General features: G+C 41.1%; 1 protein-coding gene across 2 annotated transcripts in view; it reads right to left on the bottom strand.

Moving 5' to 3' along the window:
- The window catches only part of Drosha (drosha ribonuclease III), a 108,726-nt gene that overhangs the window by 8,335 nt on the left and 81,696 nt on the right, over positions 1 to 18,695 (bottom strand). For both annotated transcript variants that reach the window (XM_055601080.1, XM_055601079.1), the window contains exons 27-30: positions 14,894 to 14,938; positions 13,371 to 13,528; positions 12,090 to 12,195; positions 322 to 463 (exon numbers count right to left, since the gene is read on the bottom strand). In XM_055601080.1, coding sequence (XP_055457055.1) covers positions 322 to 463; positions 12,090 to 12,195; positions 13,371 to 13,528; positions 14,894 to 14,938 — 451 coding nt within the window. The remainder of the gene's footprint in view (positions 1 to 321; positions 464 to 12,089; positions 12,196 to 13,370; positions 13,529 to 14,893; positions 14,939 to 18,695) is intronic.

Consider the following 18,695-nt stretch of genomic DNA (forward strand, 5'->3'; position numbering starts at 1 on the left):
TAAAAAAAAAAAAAAAAAAAAAAAAAAAAAAAAAAAAAAAAAAAGACAAAAGAGGTTTCTTAGCCAGAAGCCTGTAATACCAGCATTGGGAAGATAAGAATACCCTGGGAAGTCAAGGCTGCCTTTGACTACATAGGAATTCAGAGACTACCCAGGGCTATACAAAACGTTGTTGAAAAAACCAGAAAAAGAGAAAACAAGTTCGCTAGCCATAACAACAACATCATCATAATGAGAAGAATGCCAAGAATGAGCTCTAGTCAGTTTAATTTAAGACTTGAACCTGCAAGTTAAAAGCTTTGCACTGCAGGTAGGACTCACATTCCAACAGGTCCGCCAGAGTCTTGGTTCTCAGCGCCACTGGTCTCTTGGTTTTGTCGTTGGTGATGGCATACTCTTGCATGCCCAGCTCTTCTGCTACCTTGGCTTGAGTTCTGTTATTCACTAAAGAACTTCGTAACAACTGGTAAAAGGGATTGGGGTACAGTTAGACACCACCTTAGCTCTGGTCTCTCTTGCTCCTGTGTTGGAGCCAGCCACCCTGATAGCATATCGTGAGGGGACAGCAGATAAATGAAAGTCTAAGTCCTCTGTCCTCAGGTGACGACAGCATACAGATGTGTCTGTCTTCTGTGGCTCACACTGCCCAACTACCTGGATTTAGCCTAGCAGCTAAATGCCCAATTACTTATTTAGCAGCAGTGAGTAGGATTTATACCAATCTCACTAAGATATGACTGCTAACAAGATCAAAGCTACCAACCAAACATTCAATAAAATATATCCCTTTTGAGTACAATTACATAAAATTTGGAAACCTTACTATTTTTACTACCCCAAACAAATCTCCCATATCCTGAATAATCAGCCTTCATACAATGCTTACAGCATGTGCATCCACCAAGCAACCCTGACTTTAAAGTTGTCTATGAGAAGCATTACATTTCATGACACAGATCCTACTTTTCATACTACATGACCTAGAGAAAAGATGTTTCAATATTATTGAAACACCTATTTACATCGTTACTAAAGACTTAGATTTCGAATCCTGTATCCCTGTCCTTTCATACTCAAACCTTTTTTCTTTAACCAAATTTAAGTATAACTTTAAAGAATTATGTTTATTTCTGTATTGTGTGCGTGCTGTGTGCATATATGTGTACAATGAGCCTACAGAGGACCCAGGATGCTGGAATTCCCAGAGTGAACAGCTGTAAGCCTCCCCATACAGTTATTAGGAACGGAACTCAGATACTCTACAAGAGCAGTAAGCTCTTTAAACCAGTAAGTCATTGCTCTGTCCCCAAATTTCAAAATTATTTATATATTTCAACCTCAGGATTTCAAAACAGAAATGTCTACTAAGAATTTGAGATCACTAACAGCCCTCCAAGGACTATTCCATAGTAATGTTAGAGACCGCCTGAGAATTATACAACTGATCCATCCCAAACAAGCCCAATTTAAGCATTTAACATGCACTAGAAGACAGATGGAAAAGGAGACTAGGGGAAGCGGGCAGATACCAAGATGAGGATTCACCAAACTTAAAAAAGCAGACATAATCATCCCCAACCCCCAAGACTCAAGGGAATACTGTACCTAAATCTATGTCTCCTTACCAGAAGCATACACAAATTGTTGGTCCCTGAACACAGGATGGGGAGGAGGCAGCTGTGAGTCATAGTGGCATTACACCCGCCACTATTCCAAGTGCACTATGTTTATCAGATCCAAGTTTCATGCTCTAGGGCTCCACAGTGTCAACAAAGCTTATGAAAATCAAGATTTATTCTCAATGCTTGATATTGAATCCTTGACAATAGATAAATAAGGAACAATATGTTCTTAATTTGTCTGACAATGATTCATGAAGCAGAAATACAACTTGATTTTCATAAGCCTTGCCTGCTATTGAATTTTAGACTGTAACTCTTTGCCTGTCTCTGCTCCATTTTCCTCCCAGTTCCCCCTTAGCTACAGTTTTTCTGCAGTACACCAGTGTTTTAAAATTATTATATATATGTTTTTTGTACAACTACCACATACTAATAAAAAGATACAAATTAAAATCCACAAAGAAGCCTAAAATTTAAAAGGTCAAATGTGACGTAACTATATCAGACAATAGAAAGCCCACCAAACCAACTTACAGAATACATGAGCTGGAAGTGCTATCTCTGTGGTTTGGATCTCAAGTTGAAGTAGACACCACACAAGAATAGACAGGAAGTGGGAATGTAAACTTGTACAGCCACTTTGGAAATCAATCTGGTGTTTTCTCAGAAAATTAGGAATAGTGCTACCTTAAGATCCATCTATACCACTTCTAAGCATATATCCAAAATATGCTCAAGTATACAAAGACATTTGCTCAACCATGTTCATAACAGCTTTATTCATAATAGCCAGAATCTGTAAACAACCCAGATGTCCCTGAACTGAGGAACGGATACAGAAACTGTGGTACATTTACACAATGGAATACTATTCAGCTATTAAAAACAAGGAAATCATGAAATTGGCAGGCAAATGGTGGGAACTAGAAAAGATCATCCTGAGTGTGGCATCCCAGAAGCAGAGAAACACACATGGTATATACTCACTTATAAGTGGATATTAGCCATATAATACAAGATAAACATACTACAATCTGTACATCTAAAGAAGCTAAGCAGGAAGGAAGACCTTGGTTAAGGTAATCAATCCTCACTCTGAAAGGCAAACAGGATGGACATTGGAAGAGGGAGAAAACAGGGAATAGAACAGGAGCCTACCACAGAGGGCTCTGAAAGACTCTACCCAGCAGCGTATCAAAGCAGATGTTGAGGCTCATAACCAAACTTAGTCAGAGTGCAGGGAATCTTATGAAAGAAGGAGGAGATAGAAAGATCTGGAGGGGACTGGAGCTCCACAAGGAGAGCAACAGAACCAAAAAATCTGGGCCCAGGGGTCTTTTCTGAGACTGATCCTCCAACCAAGGACCATTCATGGAGATAACCTAAAACTCCTGCACAGATGGAGCCCACGGCTGCTCAGTCTCCCAGTGGGTACCCAAGTAAGGGGAACAGGGGCTGTCTCTGACATGAATTCATGGGCTGGCTCTTTGATTACCTCCCCCTAATGGGGGAGCAGCCTTACCAGGCCACAGAGCAAAACAATGCAGCCATTTTTGATGAGACCTGCTATATAAGCTATGGTCAAATGGAAGGGGAGGAGGACCTCTCCTATCAGTGGGGTTGGGGTGTGGCATAGGAGGAGATGAGGGAGAGAGAGTGCGATTGGGAGGGGTGAGGAAGGGAGCTACAGCAGAGATACAAAGTGAGTAAAGTGTAACTAATAAAAAATGAATACATTTTTTAAAAGAAAATGAGAAAAATAAACATCATGAGATTTTCAGACAAATGGAGGGAAATAGAAGAAAATCATCCTGAGTGAGGTATCCCAGACCCAGAAAGGCAATTATGCTATGTGTTAGCTTACATGTGGCTATTAATTGTTAAGTTGGTGATAACCAAGATACAATTCCTAGAACCACAGAGGTAGGTATAGAGTAAAGGAATATCAGGAACAGATGATCTCTTTGGTTGGGGAAGGGAAATAGGATATATAATGATGGATGAAGAGGCAGGGATTGTTGGAGAGAAGGATCAAATGGGGGTAGGGTTGTGGTAGGGAATACAGTTAAAATCAAGAGACACTTAAGATGTATTATGGAAATCTAATACTGAAGAAACTTCCCAAAGTATTTACATATAAGCTGATCTAAATCTAATTGCCAAATAATGGGGAAGACAAGAGTTCCAACTGTCCATCTTTGGTCACCAAACAAAGCTTCCAGTACTGGATTTGGGTTACACCTAGTTGAGGTTTTGGCCAAAAGTGCCCCAAGGGAATCACCAAACAACCCAGACTATTGCCCGGACTATAGGCTGTTCTCCACAAACTGATAGCAAGGCACCACTGCTGAAGATAACACCTACGCAATTCATTGATCATGCAGAGGTCGAGCTGGAAAGAGAGCCATCCATAGACCCTTTGATTTATGATGGTGTCCTGCATACAAGATATGCTAGAGCAACGGTACCTCAAAGCTTGTGCCAAAACCCCACCAATATTTGATTGGACTTGGTTCCGCTCCAGGACATGGAAACCGTACCCAGCATTGCTTGGGTGACCAAGAACTAGAGACAAAAGCTATCTTGGGGACCTACGGTAAATACTAAAGGTCTTTTAAAAAGTAGTAATAAATTGACTCCTAATAATGCTTTGTTCTACTCATAGGTTAGTGCCTTGTTCAGCCATCCGCAAAGAAGCTTCTCCCTGCAGCAGATGGGGACAAACCAAGACCCACAGCCAGACACTGTGCACAAAGTGAGAAACCCTGGAACACTCAGCCATGAATGGGATCTCTCCATCAAATCCCTCCCCTCAGAGCCCAGGGAACCCTGTGGAAGAGGAAGTATAAAGAGCCAGAGGGGATGAAAACACCAAGAAAATAAGGCTCTTTATACCAACATGAGCAAAGCACATATAAACTCACAGCAGGGTGCACAGAACCTGCATAGGTCTGCACCAGGTCCTGAGGACATGACATGGCTTCCAGTTGACTGTTTTTATGAGATTCCTGAGTGTGAGAATGAGTAGGTCTCTCATTCCTATGTCTTCCTTTGGGCTCTTTTCCTTCTGTTGGTTTGCCTTGTCCAAATTTGATATCGTAGTTCTTTTTATATCTGAGTATATTTTATTTTATTATATTTAACAAAATGAATGAATGAATGAATGAATAAAAAACTAGCCACTAAGGTAAAAAAAAAAAAAAAAAGAATAGACAGGAAGCTTATTTTGGGAGTATGGTTATGTTGAGCAAGCTGAATGCATACTTTGGGTGGCTGTGCAAATGGTGTGTTCCTTCTCCAGAACCAATGGGCCCAAGGAAACCAGAAGCACACCCAAGTGATGACACACTGCTGGCTATCATGCCCCAGCTGTTACCTTCAGGGTCACAGATCCTCTTTCAGTGCGATGGAAGCACACTGACAGAGAAGGAAAGCAGTGTAGATAGAAACAGGAGTGCCTCCAGCTTTATTTTAAGACAGGTCTTAAAGCAGTGAAGTTGCTAAAAGTAAGGTCTGTTAAATCCTTGCCAAAAAGTCCGAGTATGAACCAAAAGTCAACAAGGAGAAGGAAACCAGATAAACAAATGTCCTGCAACACTACTCTCTCTCTAAGCATGAAAGCCCAAATGGAGGTTCATTAACGTGACAATCTCCATCTTTGTCCTCAGCTGAATTCAACTTCAGAATAAATCTACTCTTTGGCAAACCATGGGTACAGTGAGGACTGACAACAGACTCAAGGCCCGTTTTGGGGGTCTGGGGTTAGCATGGCAACAGTGGAGGCTGATTAGTTACCAGGTCTGCATTGAAGGCAGATCCAGAATGACCAACAGCAGACTTAGGCTTCACAACGAACGCTCTCCTTAGAGAGCCACACACAGATTAGCCGCAACAATCACCATGCTGATGGAGTTGCAAGCATGGACTCAGCACCACACAACTGCTCCACTTCACCAAACTTTCCAGGAAGCTGACCCCTCTCAAGAGCATTCTAGCCAATTTCAGTACAGAGGTCTATCTAAGATGCTTCTCAGGCATTAGCGCCCATATCTCCCAAACACCAAGGAGTCAGAATTTTGAACTCTGAACTTATGATGCTTGCCTTTTGAAAAAGTACATGTGGACTCTGATGAACACAGAAATGGAACAGAAAAAGACTGAGGCAGTTAATAACAAAATGGCTGGGGGAGGGGGGATTCTCTAGGAAAATTAAACATAGTGGCAAAATAGGGACCATGACAGAGCAAGGTGACCATAGGGGGAACTAGAAAGAAAATCAGAACCAAGTGAGGAACAGCTGATACACGAAGGGATCAGGAAATGGACACATTAACGCCTCTGCACAAGCTATGGAATCCCCAGTGGTGGAGGGGCAAGGCAAGATGCTGCCACCATAAATACTATTTCCACAGAAGTGCTATCTGCAGCAACAGTGGCATTACATAAGGTTTGTTTGCTTTTCAGTAACAGGGGAAAGATTATATAGAAAGTTTTAGAATCCCTCTAGATTTTTATTTTTACACAAAATCTTCTAGATACCTATTTCCTTCCTGCCTTTAAACTTTTTACCTTTACCAAATCGTTACCTGTCCCTAATAAACTTTTCAGCCCTCACTGACGTTTAATTATAAATCAGAAACAATGAAGAAAGGTACACTTAAGATCTTTATAAACCTGACAAAGGGACTGTTGATCCCTGGTGCAATGCCAAGGGCCAGTACATATTCCAAATCTCAGATTCTGGTTTTGAGACTTTAAGATGTCCCCACAATCTCAGCAGAAGTCTCCCACACTTACTATTAATTTCCATGCAAATAAGATTTACTGGTTTAAAACATGAAGACTGATATTCTTCCTTTAACTTCTCTAGTCACTCTTGGTTCTAGGAGTAAACCATGGCATGGGACATAAGCTACCCAAGAGGGCCACCTAGTGTAAGACCAGTATACTTAGATCTATTATTTCGAAGACAGTGGAGTGAAAGATAGGTATACAATTAAAATTGACAGTGATATGCCACACAGGTCTTTTATACCATGAGTGGTAGCTAGATGGTCTCCATTTCCCATGATAATTAAAGAAAAACTACAGAAATGATAGCCAGCAGAATGCAGGTCAGACACAAGGAGCCAAATTATGTCAGTGATAGAGAAATCCTGTCGGGAGGCTGGGGAATCCATCTTCTCCGAGCTCTGTTAGATAGGGTACCTGCCTGCCTGGATGATTTATTTTCACAGCTGTCAGGAGGCAGCAGGGCAGGATGAGATCACCACTTCTCGAGCTTTTTGTTTGTAATATCTGCTCTCCCTCCTAGTGTCCTGCATCATTCCTCTAAAATCTAGCAAAAAAACTTCCACAAGTTCATCTTGCTGATGCATCCCACCACTGGGCTCAGTGCCAGGCACACAGGAGGCACAGAATGAGCAGCTCTTGTTAGCTCAGAGGTAGAGCGAAAGGCTAAGTAGGAAGAGTGCCATAAAAGACAGGTATTCTGGCCCGAGTAAAGATTTTCTTTGAGGTACTCTTTTCACGCTGACCTTACCAAGTAGATCTACCCTAAAAGCCAAAATCTTCAGTGTATAGATTAGAACGTCTTCCCTAGACATCTCAATTCAAATTTGATTAAGCTATGGCAAACGGCATATGATCCACATTCCTTCCCAGGCAGGCTCTTCAGTACTCACTCACACAGTAACACTTTTCCCCAACAACCTGCACAACTTGGAAGACACAGTTACATTTGCCCTGTTGTCTTTACTCTTTGTAAAACAAGCATGTACCCAAGTGGCTTAATGCTAAGGCTTTCCGATGTGATTAACTGCCATTCCGTGCCCCTGTAATTACAAGAAGGAATCAATTGCTCTCCTTCCAATGCAATTGCAGTGATCTGCACACTTAAAAAGATTTTAATCCTTAAACATTTCAAAGTCAGTTTTCAGTTCATTACTTGACACATAAAGTAACATGCTCATTTCTCTACAGATGCACTTCCTGTGCCCTCTATGTGACTTACCCTTCTGCAAACTTTCCCTCTCTTACTTCTTTAGCAAGTCTGGACTGAGAATCTAACTTATGCTGGGTACTGCTGGACTAGAGAGGAAATGAAACACGATCTTATAGAACTTCCGGTCTAGTGGGGTAGGCAAGCTGAAAAAAGTGCTAGAATAGAAAAGAATAGAAAATTTCGACTTGGGTAGAGTGAGGGGGTCAGGGAAGTTTCTCCTACATCCAGAAATCAGGTCAGCAAAATAAACAACTAGCTGTAGGATGGTTTTCCCAGGCATGTACAAAGAAAACCAGCACGTAGAAAGGTAGTGGTAGAAGAGGCCTGAATACAGCAGGCAAGTGCAGGGCGGAAAGAGCTTGTGACATAAGGCTGAACAGGTGGGCAAAACCACTAAGGGTCCTGCTGGTTCTCTAGCCACTGTCTAAAAAGGAATCAAAGATCATTAATCTGGGCTGTGAAGATCATTCATTCAAAGCCTATTTTCTGAGTACCTAAATAACAGAAAATTTATTTCCTAATGAACCAAAAAAATCAGATTAAAAAAACAGACAAAATGTTTTCAGTTTCTACTCTGATGGGAGAAGACTAGTAAAGCACATACCTTCTTGTCCTGGGGAAAGAATGGAGACGCGGTTCCAGTCTAAGGGAGGGGAAACTGGGACCCGAGGAAGGGGCCGCCTGTTTAAGCAGAGCAGCTTAAAAGAGGTTTTATTCATAAGATGACCAAACAAAGATCTAAGGGAGATGAGGGATTTGGCTACACGGATCACCTAGAGAGGAACATCATAGCACATGCTAAGTCCCCACTCTTATAGGCCAATGTAAAGAGGATGGGAGGTGACTAAACAGCATTTTTTACCTTTAAGATGGAAAGAGGTTTGCTGCAAAGGAGACTTGTTAGCTGGTTGCCCTTTCAAAATAATCCCTCTAGGGGATGCAGCTCAGTAGTAAGAGCGCCAGTCTGCCATGCACAAGCCCTGGCTTCAACAAACAATACTGGAAACAGAATTCCTCTACAAACCATCCTAAGACGGATGCAGAGCAAGAAAGGGCCAGATCCCGTGGAAGAGCATGGCTGTAAGTTAGACAACAGCATCCGTAGAGAAGCTGGAGCCCAGACACAGAACTAACTAAGAAGGTAAAGCTGACAGGAGATGCTAATGTTGGGAAGTGTAATAGAGAGACAAAGATGAGTTAAGCATGATCCTAAGGCTTTGACTATTGAAATAATGGAATAATCCTTACTGGTAGAAAGAATGCTGAGAGAGAAGCAGGACTGAGGGTGAAAAATGAAAACTGTTTTGCTTTAGAAGTGCCTATTAGAAATCTCATTAAACCCAGCACTCGGGAGGCAGAGGCAGGCGGGATTGCTGTGTGTTTGAGGTCAGCCTGGTCTACAGAAAGAGTGCCAGGACAGCCTGCTACACAGAGAAACCCTGTCTTGAAAAACCAAAATAATATTAATAATAATAATATTTGCATGTTTATCTATCTTGGTGTTTGAGTATCCCTATATTCCACAGATATGGGTCTAGCATGTGAAAAGGACATAAAGGCTTTCAACATAAGTCAGGAAATAGCATACAGATGTTTTCAAAACCAAAAGACAGATCACCTACAAAGCAGAAGTCAAAGGAAGAGAGGAGGTCTGGCAACTGAGACCGGGACAATCTCGATGTTAGCAGATTGTAGCTAAATGCCTGGTTGGTGTCGTAACAGGAGAGCTGTCTGAAAAGACTCTTCTGGTTGGAACACATAAAATGGATTGGATCTGGGTACAAGTTGATAGAAGGAAAATGACTTCCTGCCATCCTGAGATCAGGGCCTCCTGAAAGATTCTGGCTTTAAACTGTCCATCTCTTAGCAGAGTACAAAAGTGCCCTCAAAGATATCAAGGCAAGCTTTTCAAAGAGTAGCAGCTAGTCTGGAGGACCTGGGGCCTGGGAGCCCACTTCTCTTGCAGAAGGGTGCTCTACTACCCTGTGCTTTGTATGAGCAGAACCTTAAGCTTCCCACCCGTTACAGGTCTATAAATGTTATTGCTTCTAATTGGATCTCATCCTGCCAATCACATTCTTTCTGTAGCACTGAGAGCCATGAAGGACTCACTTCAGTGACCCAGGTGATTGGTACTGGTAGAGCAACTATGTGTGATGGCAATTAGGTGGTGATAAAAGGACACATCCCATAAACATGGCAGTAATACTGCTAGGACCTGGGAGAAGTAAAGGGAGGAAACAAAGGTGACTTCTGGGTTTCTGACGTATAGTACTGGATAGCTGATGCTGTCATCAACTCATGACTCAGGAAAACTTCAAGAAGAGCAAGGAGGAAGAATATTCTATTCATTTTTGGCATCTGGAACTGGAGCTCGGGACAGAAGTGAGCCCGAAGAGATCGGCTGCATGTTTCCTGCCAATAAGGTGAAACTGCTGACACGTATGGAGTAGACTGTCTTAGAGACAATATATCAGAAGAAGATGTGGTCTGGCAGTGACCTCTTCGATGCTGACATATTTACTAGCTGTGAGGAATAAGCTGAACATGCAAAGGATGCTAAGTCATTAAGAAAAGAGGTACACCATTTCAAGGAGGGAGCAATCATGTCAACGTTCAGCAGCCTTTAAAATATGTGCTTATGACAGATCATCTTTGTCTTGCTAACAGATCTGCTACTCATTTCTCCCAAAATTTTCTATAACAATACTTTATAACCACCCTATGCATCATAGTTTTATCACTTGCTAAGTATGGTCTAGCGAAAGCTCTAATTTTAAGTCTGCAAGGCTGATAAACTCATTTTGTACAAAGCTGTACGTCTGCAGCACAGTATGCTAGATCACACTCCTAATGCCAGCATTCAGGAGACTCACGCAGGAAGACTGCCGTGAGTTTGAAACCAGCCTGGACTATACAACAAAACCTTATCTCGAAACAACAAAAGCAAACCAATTATGCTGCTAGCATGAAGTGACTGGAAAGAGGCCAGGGCCTGAATCTGAAGCACTGCCCTGGGTTTGCTTCACTTGTGGCCCAGAGGCAGGACTCAGGCCTCCTGCGCTTTAGTTTATTGTCTACTCAGTGCTGGAGCTACTGAAGGGCAACACATCTGAAAACAGGTCCCATCCCATAAGACCCTAGAGTCCAGAACTCTGCATGAGCAGGAGGAGGGTGCCCGTTTGAAACAGTTTCCAGAGTCCACAAAGTGAGCTGTCCTCAAGTTACTTGGTATGCTTTGGCTACTTCTCTGATAAAGCAGATACTTTTGACATCTATGAAGTCTCTTCTCTAATGGGGAAGAGTGAACTCACAATTTGCTGTTTCATCAGCAAGATGTGAGACACTAGCTATCAAAAGGTTCATAATTTCTAAAAAATTCAATTATCAACTAAAGAAAGAAACCCTTGTCTTTCTAAAAGCAGCTAATTTCAAGTGGCAATCAACCTGTTCCTTAGAGCTAAAGAGGCACTACTGACTCCTGCATGCTTACCACAGAACATGGCAGCACATGGTAGGCGGCGGCAGCACAACGCACCGAGTGAGTGAGCACAGGTGAGAATACTGCTGAAAATTTACATCTAAACACCATGCACTCTCGACTCCCAACACTCACGCCTCAGAGTTGCAGGACTGAGATTTAATTCTGTCCGAAGAAAAGCACACATAACAATGTAAGACGTATGAAAGAACTGCTATTAGCTTTAACACACTAAAGATCACCCTGAAGAGCACCCAGTGCCCACTTTTCCTCTGACTAGAGCACCACTTTCCCAATACACAGTTCTCAGGGGCTTCTCAGAGGTCACTCATAGGCCTTCCGAGATCACTGACGGCTAGACAGGCTTCCTCCGACATTCCAGGCATATTACTGACAGGCTTCACAGAAGACTGTATGCCGCAAACAAAAGTTAACAAAGTGACTAAATGAAACAAGTGTTTTATACTTGTTTCTGTTAACCTTGACTCTGTACTTCCCTTCCAATTCTGCCACAGAGCCAACATGAGTCCCAACTGCCTCAGTCATTTTTTCATGCACACCCTTGTTTCTCTAGACTCAGTGCGAAAAACTGACTCTTACTAAATTCTCAATGGCTAAACCCTACCCATCTTCGAAGGCCCAACATCACCAGACCCATGATGCTGTCCCTGTACTCTATAATTAGAAGAATATTTTCCTGACCATGTAATCCAGCAACTGGCCTGCACCTCTATGATATCTGATATGTTCTACCTTACATGAAATTATACTCACATTAGATTATAATGTGTGCATATACATACACACATACAATGTATATGGCAGAGCATTTGTAATTATTTTATTCCTTGGAGGATGAAAAGTGACTTTCATTGTTACCAAGAAGAAAGTTATGTTAAACAGGTATGTATGAGGACCTCCTATTTCTTGCTTTGCATTATCCTGTGAACTTATGAGAGAGGATAACTGAAGACACACTCACCGTTAAGTGTCCTTCATGATGATCTGGGAAGTGAATGAACAAGTACTCTGTGGCTACCAGCTGCATTATAGAGTCACCTAGAAATTCCATCCTCTGATTGTGGCCTCTGAAAATGAAACATCACTATAAATAAGCCAGTTAAGAATTTGTGGATTTAAAGAAAAGAAACATCATTTTTAAGATTACAACTTAAAAACATTATTTGTTCATTGTGTTTTAAAGCAAAAAACTAAATATAATACCCTGACAACCTCAACTGTGGAAAACAATCTGAAAATGAATTTTAATTTAATGTTTATTTAAACCATGGGTATGTGTGGTGTGTATGTGACTGTATACAGCTCTGTGCAATGAGACCTGAAGGTCACCTGAAGCTGTAGTTGCAGTGACTGTGAACACCTGACATGGGTGCCAGGACCCAAACTCAAGTCCTTTGAAAGAGCAACACTCACTCTTAACCACTAAACCACGTATCCAGCCCAAAAGGGAATGATTTAAGGATTAAAGGACTACCAAATTAAAATTAGTAAACAGCACCTGGCCAGAATCACAGTGGTATCAATTGAAAAATAAAGTAAAATTAGAAAACACTCTGACAAGACAGAAAAGAGCCCTTAATTTTTCTAAACCTATTAAATGTGTATGTTCTTTATTCAAATCGGGAATTTATTTTACAAATGTTTACAAAATCTATACCTTTAATTTTACAGTTTAAAGAGAGTTTAGAATATTTCATTCAAGGGAAGGGGAAACTTTTATATTATATAATCTCATATACATACTCACACCTACAATTTTACTTATTATTTTTTTCTTTTTTTGTTGAGCTGAGGACTGAACCCAGGGTTTTAATAATTTCAATAGTCTCAATAAATCTTTACCTAACAGAGTAAGAGTTAGAAAGCCAGTCACAGCCTGTTTGAAAGTTTTACTAGAGTGTGGTCACACTTAAGTTTTTTGTTTGTTTTGAATCTATGGCTGTTTTTACAATATTATGGCAAATAATGACAAACAGACCACATGGTCTGCAAAGCTTATAATGTTTAATGCATGTCTCTGTATGGACAAAGGTTTAAATCCTTCAGCTCTCATAATCTTCATGAAGACATCAAGATGGATGTCACTGGAACCAAAAGCCTGGATCAGAGTCCTGGCCCTGATCCACAGCACTGCCTGCCTGCCTGTCCACGTGAGTCTGGTACGGTGTATCTGCTCTCTCCGCTCCTCTGGAGGGCAGGAAGGTTTCGTCAGGTGAGCACTACACAAGTACTCTCCACTCACAGGGTCAGGTGGTTAAAGCCCACAGTTCTCAGTGTGAACGCCCGCGCCAGAAGTCGGACATGAGTGAAGATCACTCCAATTGCTTCTTCAAACTCGGTGAGTTTCTGTAGGACTGGAGAAGTCTCAATAAGTTGTCGATCCGTATTTGGCTCCTGTAGCTACAGAAAATACAGAAATAAATTAAAAATCATATGTAGTTTTTGTTACAAGGGTAATTATCAATTCCAGGACACTGTTCTGTAAAACTCCATCTCCCATGGGCAGAAATTTCTGAAATGCCAAATAAAACATGAAAGCCTTTTCCCCATCTCTTAGAATAGCAAACAAACCTAATATTTAAAGAAGGCTCAAATAATATTTTCCAATCTTCATTCAAATTTCAAGGCCAAGTTCTGTACACAGATAGTTCAAAATCTTTGGTATTAGACTAACTCTCTAAGGAAGATGCAAGCTGAAGAACAGCTGCCCTATACATACGTGTGTGTGTGTGTGTGTGTTTACACCTGGAGAAGGTGCTTAGAATTTGTCTTTGTGACAAGTTTCCAGGTGATGGGCTGCTGTCTGGGAACTGTCCTTTAAGAGTCACCGATTTCAGAGTAACAAGACTACTGTGCATCTTGAACACACTGTGCAGACTGTTTTGGCAAATGAGCATCATTAAAACTGAATTTAGCTTCCAGTGGATATTATTATTCCACCAGACAGGTGGTGCTCCATGTAACAATGGGCCTTTCACAACTGGCAAAGAGAAAATAAAAGAAGTGTTAACTAAAATAAACATTTTCAACAATGTTGGGCAACATTATGTTTTTAATAGACTATTCTTCCTGCACCCTGAGTTGCCATTTAGTGTCATAAAACCTCCCATGAACATTTGGTCACTAGTGATTACTACTTACGTTAACTACATAGCCACATATAAGAAGTATGACTAGGTGAAATACATATACACATCCTAAACTAAAGCAGAAAGCAAAGCAAAGAATAAGCACTTTTAAATCTAACTGAGGAAAATCATGTCATCATGTGTAATCTTTTAAATTCTTAAATCCCGAGTAAAAAGCTATCACATAGGTACTAAATTTTTAATATGCAGTAAAATTTATGCAATCTGAATCAACTTCTAAGGCCCACATTAGGTTATAATTTAGCAATATTAATTTAGGATTTGTTCTACTTTTTACTATGACTAAAAAATTACCTCTACCATCATTTCGCTACAACAGCAGGCATGCGTGTGCATAAGAGTTAATGTAACCACTCTGTAAAGCACCTGCAGAGAGGGCTTCAGAGAGCACCTAGGTCTCCACAGCAGCTCCTCTGACTTGCGAGGAGCACAACTTCCATGCTTTCCAGACTACATGACACAAACATTTCACTACTTACTTCTGAAATTTCCCTGTCTGACACCCAACAAAAAGTCATAACTCCGGGGAAGAGAATCAGAGAATAAAGGTGGGAAAAAGAATCAAAAGAAAGCCGTGGAGTTATAAGCTCACTGTAGACAAGAAGGTCATACATACTTGGAGTGGGTGGAGAGGATAATTGAGCCAGACTTCTCGCAGGTCCTGGAAAATGGAATGATGCCTTTAGCGCTCAAGGGAGTCATTTAACACACTCTTAAGTACTAAATAAAATGTCATTATTTGAAATACTAAACTATTTCAGATGCTGACTCCACTTACTGCAAATTCAATAGTGCTAGCAAACTAATTTTTTAAAAGTGTATTCACCACTCAAACTGACTGTAGTGACTCTAATTAGCCTATTAAGCTGGGGAGGAAAAGAACCTTTTAAAACCAAGTTCCACATCTGCTAACCCTAATACAATGGATTAAACTATTGTTTTCGTCATACCTCTCCCTTCGCACCCCCTAGACTGGGGTATCTGCTGCAGCTTTTGTGAAACTCAGCCCACACCTCTTTTATTTCACTTCACTGTCATAAGCTCCTTTCAGAGGGTGCAGAACAACCCACACCAAGTTCCTAAGCCCACAACTATGAGACCATGCTTTAACATGGCTCACACAAATGTTTACCTGAAATATGATAATAAATAAACTTTATGGAGAACTCTGATATATTATCTCACTGGCTGAGTTAAATCCAGGAACAGTTATAATTCTAATATCCTCAGGATTAAATTGTTTTTCCTTCAGGTTCACATTCTCGGGAACCTCTTCCTAGATCTACTCTCAGGCCATGATGCTAGGCTTTTTAAGGTAAGTAAGAAAAAATAACCTGGAAAAAACAAACAAACCAGTTTTGTAAAGTTTGTTTTTGGCAAGATATAGGAAAATTTACAATCACTTGTGACAAAGAAGGTGAAATAAAAGCCCAATGGTTCTGAACAACTTACAGAGGTTCTCAATGTTTGAAGAAAGGGTTTAAATACCAAACTGTTCTTTAAAGGTACATGAAAGGGCTTCTGTTAACCAAATCAATAACTTCTCCCTTTTGTTGCCCAGAGTGAATTACACTGAGTGTCACGCCTCCTCACACATCTGGTCTTCTCTCAGCAGTTCACTCTCTCCACTCCCAAGAGATGACTGCTTCCGAATCAGCCTCTGGCCTGCATGTCTCCTCTGGAGCACGCCAGTTCTCACAGCTCTCAACCCCGATTCAGTCTGGATTATTTTATTCCGCTACAACGACTTCTCGTCTAAGTCATAACTTCGAATGCCTTATGGGCACCTTAGTTACCTCACGTGCACTCTGGCAATAATGGTTCCTTTACTTTCCATATTAAGCTAGGGAGTGCACAGGCTCTGGTGGAGCACCTAGGTCTAATTCTGAGTTGATGTTGGTAACTTATATAAACCAAAGATAACCCTTAAACCTATTTCAAGGCATTCCCTGACATTTCGGGGAGTAGTGCAGTGGAAGGCCTAAACCAGTGTGGGGGTCAAAGGGAACATTCCTATCAAAAACAGTTTATTGGCAGCATTAATAAGTCAGCTTTCTCTTCTAGCCTTTTCCAGTGTCTCCAGAACTCAAGACTCACATGAACATCCTGATTCTTTTTATCTTGCTGCTTCATGTTTTTCACTTAAAAATACTTAAGACTGTTCCTTGGATATCCACAGCCACCCATCTTGGTGTAAATTCATGCGTCTTACAACTATACAATTTCACTCACGTCCATTCCCTTTTATTTATGCTATTGTAGTATCAGAGAAAATACACTGGGAAGATGTAGACTGAGATCCCAGTAATGCTGCTAATTAGCTCTAGGACTATGGCATGTTTCTGGAAAATGCTCAAGATTGACTGGTCCTTCATTATGTATTAGGTTACTAAGATAAACAGGATTCAACTCTGTCCTCACAGAGGCCTAGTGAGGAAGAGCGAAGCTAAGTAAATGGTGTGTAGGGACCTGCAGTAGGTCCCTTAAAAGTAAAAAGTCATTGTAAGCTACACCACAGCTGCCACTTTCTCAGACTAAATCTCATATGAAAAGAAATGGATGTGGCTGAGAGAGGCTCACTGGAGAAACTTAGGTTATCACACCAAGAGAGGAGGAAGTAGGTTCCAGAGGAAAAGCCATCACTCTGCCCGGGCTGTTAGAAAACTCTTCAAAGAAGCCTTAGAAAATGGAAAATCTAGCAAATCCCAGCAGAGAGTGAGAACCAAACTCCAGGAAGACACAGGCAGAAAAGGGAATGTCTAATGTCTAATGTCTCTAATGGCATAGAGATGTTTTAGGCAAAAAAAAAAAAAAAAAACAAGGCTGAAATAAGTAGAGCCAGATAAAGAAAACATCAGATTTGAATGCGTGGTGCCACTTTAATCTCTCTATAAATTCATGGCCACCTGGTATAAATAGTGAGTTCCTAGTGAGCAGGGATACATAGTGAGGCCCTGTATACAATAACAACAAAACCACCCAAACCATCTATGTTATAGTGTATAGACTTTGGTGACTAGTCATCAAGTATCTTAAACTAGGAAGACTGTCACTCACACAACACTTGGCATAACAAATGACTGAAGCAATGTGGGATAGCAGACAGTTAATCAGGTGAGAGGTGAGAGGTGAGAGGTGAGAGGCTTGAACAAGAAGCAGGGCAGCTTCTGAGTGAAGCAGACAAGTAGTCACCTGAGTCAACAGAGAAGAAATTCAAAACTGAAGAGATACACGGAGAACAAAGCTTAGGGGCAGAAAAGATTCTGAGATTTCTGATTTCAATAAAAATAAAAGCAAAATATGTTTGAGACTATAGGTGATGGGACCAATACTAAACATGTGAAAATGGCAAGTCTGTGGAAGACCCATACCAGGCTGCCCGGAAGCAATTTGAAGAGACACCTTTTCCAATTTCTAGAATGCCAGAGAAAGGCCTGGGTCAGAAATGCCAGGGACAGATATATGAGACAAGAGGGGTGAAGACAGGAAAAATTACGTACTACCCTTCCACTGCTGTAAGAAGGCCAGTGGGATAATCAACTGAAGCTTTCCATGCACGCAAACTCACTTTCCATGTAGCCTGAAGAGTTATGCAGACTAAAAGCAAACATTTTTTAGAAAGAAAAAAACAGCTGAGGAAGAAAAGGGCTATTAAAAGGGCTGGGAGGAGAGCACAAACAATGTCAACAGAGAGTTAACAGAAAACAAGGCATCCTCCTCATCCAGCAACAAGGGAAACACCAAAGTTCATTGTCTTTGAGTACCTTCTGCCTTCCTGACTACACTGTCCTCTCAACTGCTTTGCTGCTTCACCTCACGGCAGCACCCAATTTCAAACTAACCCCTTCTCTTAATTTGTTCTCACACATAGCAGCCACCAACACCCTCATTAGCCAGCACCAGCTGTGGCCTCAAAGGATGGCCCTCTCCACACTAACACGGACAGCCCTTTGTTAGAGAGTTCATCAACCTGCATTAGTTGTCTATGGTTTTTTCTGACTGTGTTCAGCGGACACATGCACACGCACACAAACACACACGCACAGTTTGTCAATGTTTTACCCATTCAATAGCTAGTAGATCCAAGCCAATTTGGAAGTTATCAATCAAGTTAAAAAGTCCAAGCTTGTATCCATGACAATTCTGAGGCAGAAAGTTATGTATTACTGAGCCTTGCTCAATTTTACGAGACACCAAAATGAATTCTAAACCTCAACCATTCCATTTATAAGATAATGCTCAGGCTCTGCTTTTCCATTTAGGCACTTCTTCATTTCACCCTTTTAACAAATATTAAATGCTGAGCAGGTCAGGACTGCACTAGGCACTGGAAATATAAGATAAGCTTACTAAGTAGACAAATGAGACAGAAGAGTTTAAAGGGGGCAAAACAGTCTGAAGACAAGTGGATCCAATTA

The sequence above is a fragment of the Psammomys obesus genome, unplaced genomic scaffold (assembly GCF_907164565.1).
Source record: "Psammomys obesus unplaced genomic scaffold, mPsaObe1.curated_primary_1811, whole genome shotgun sequence".
Taxonomy (NCBI): Eukaryota; Metazoa; Chordata; class Mammalia; order Rodentia; family Muridae; genus Psammomys; species Psammomys obesus.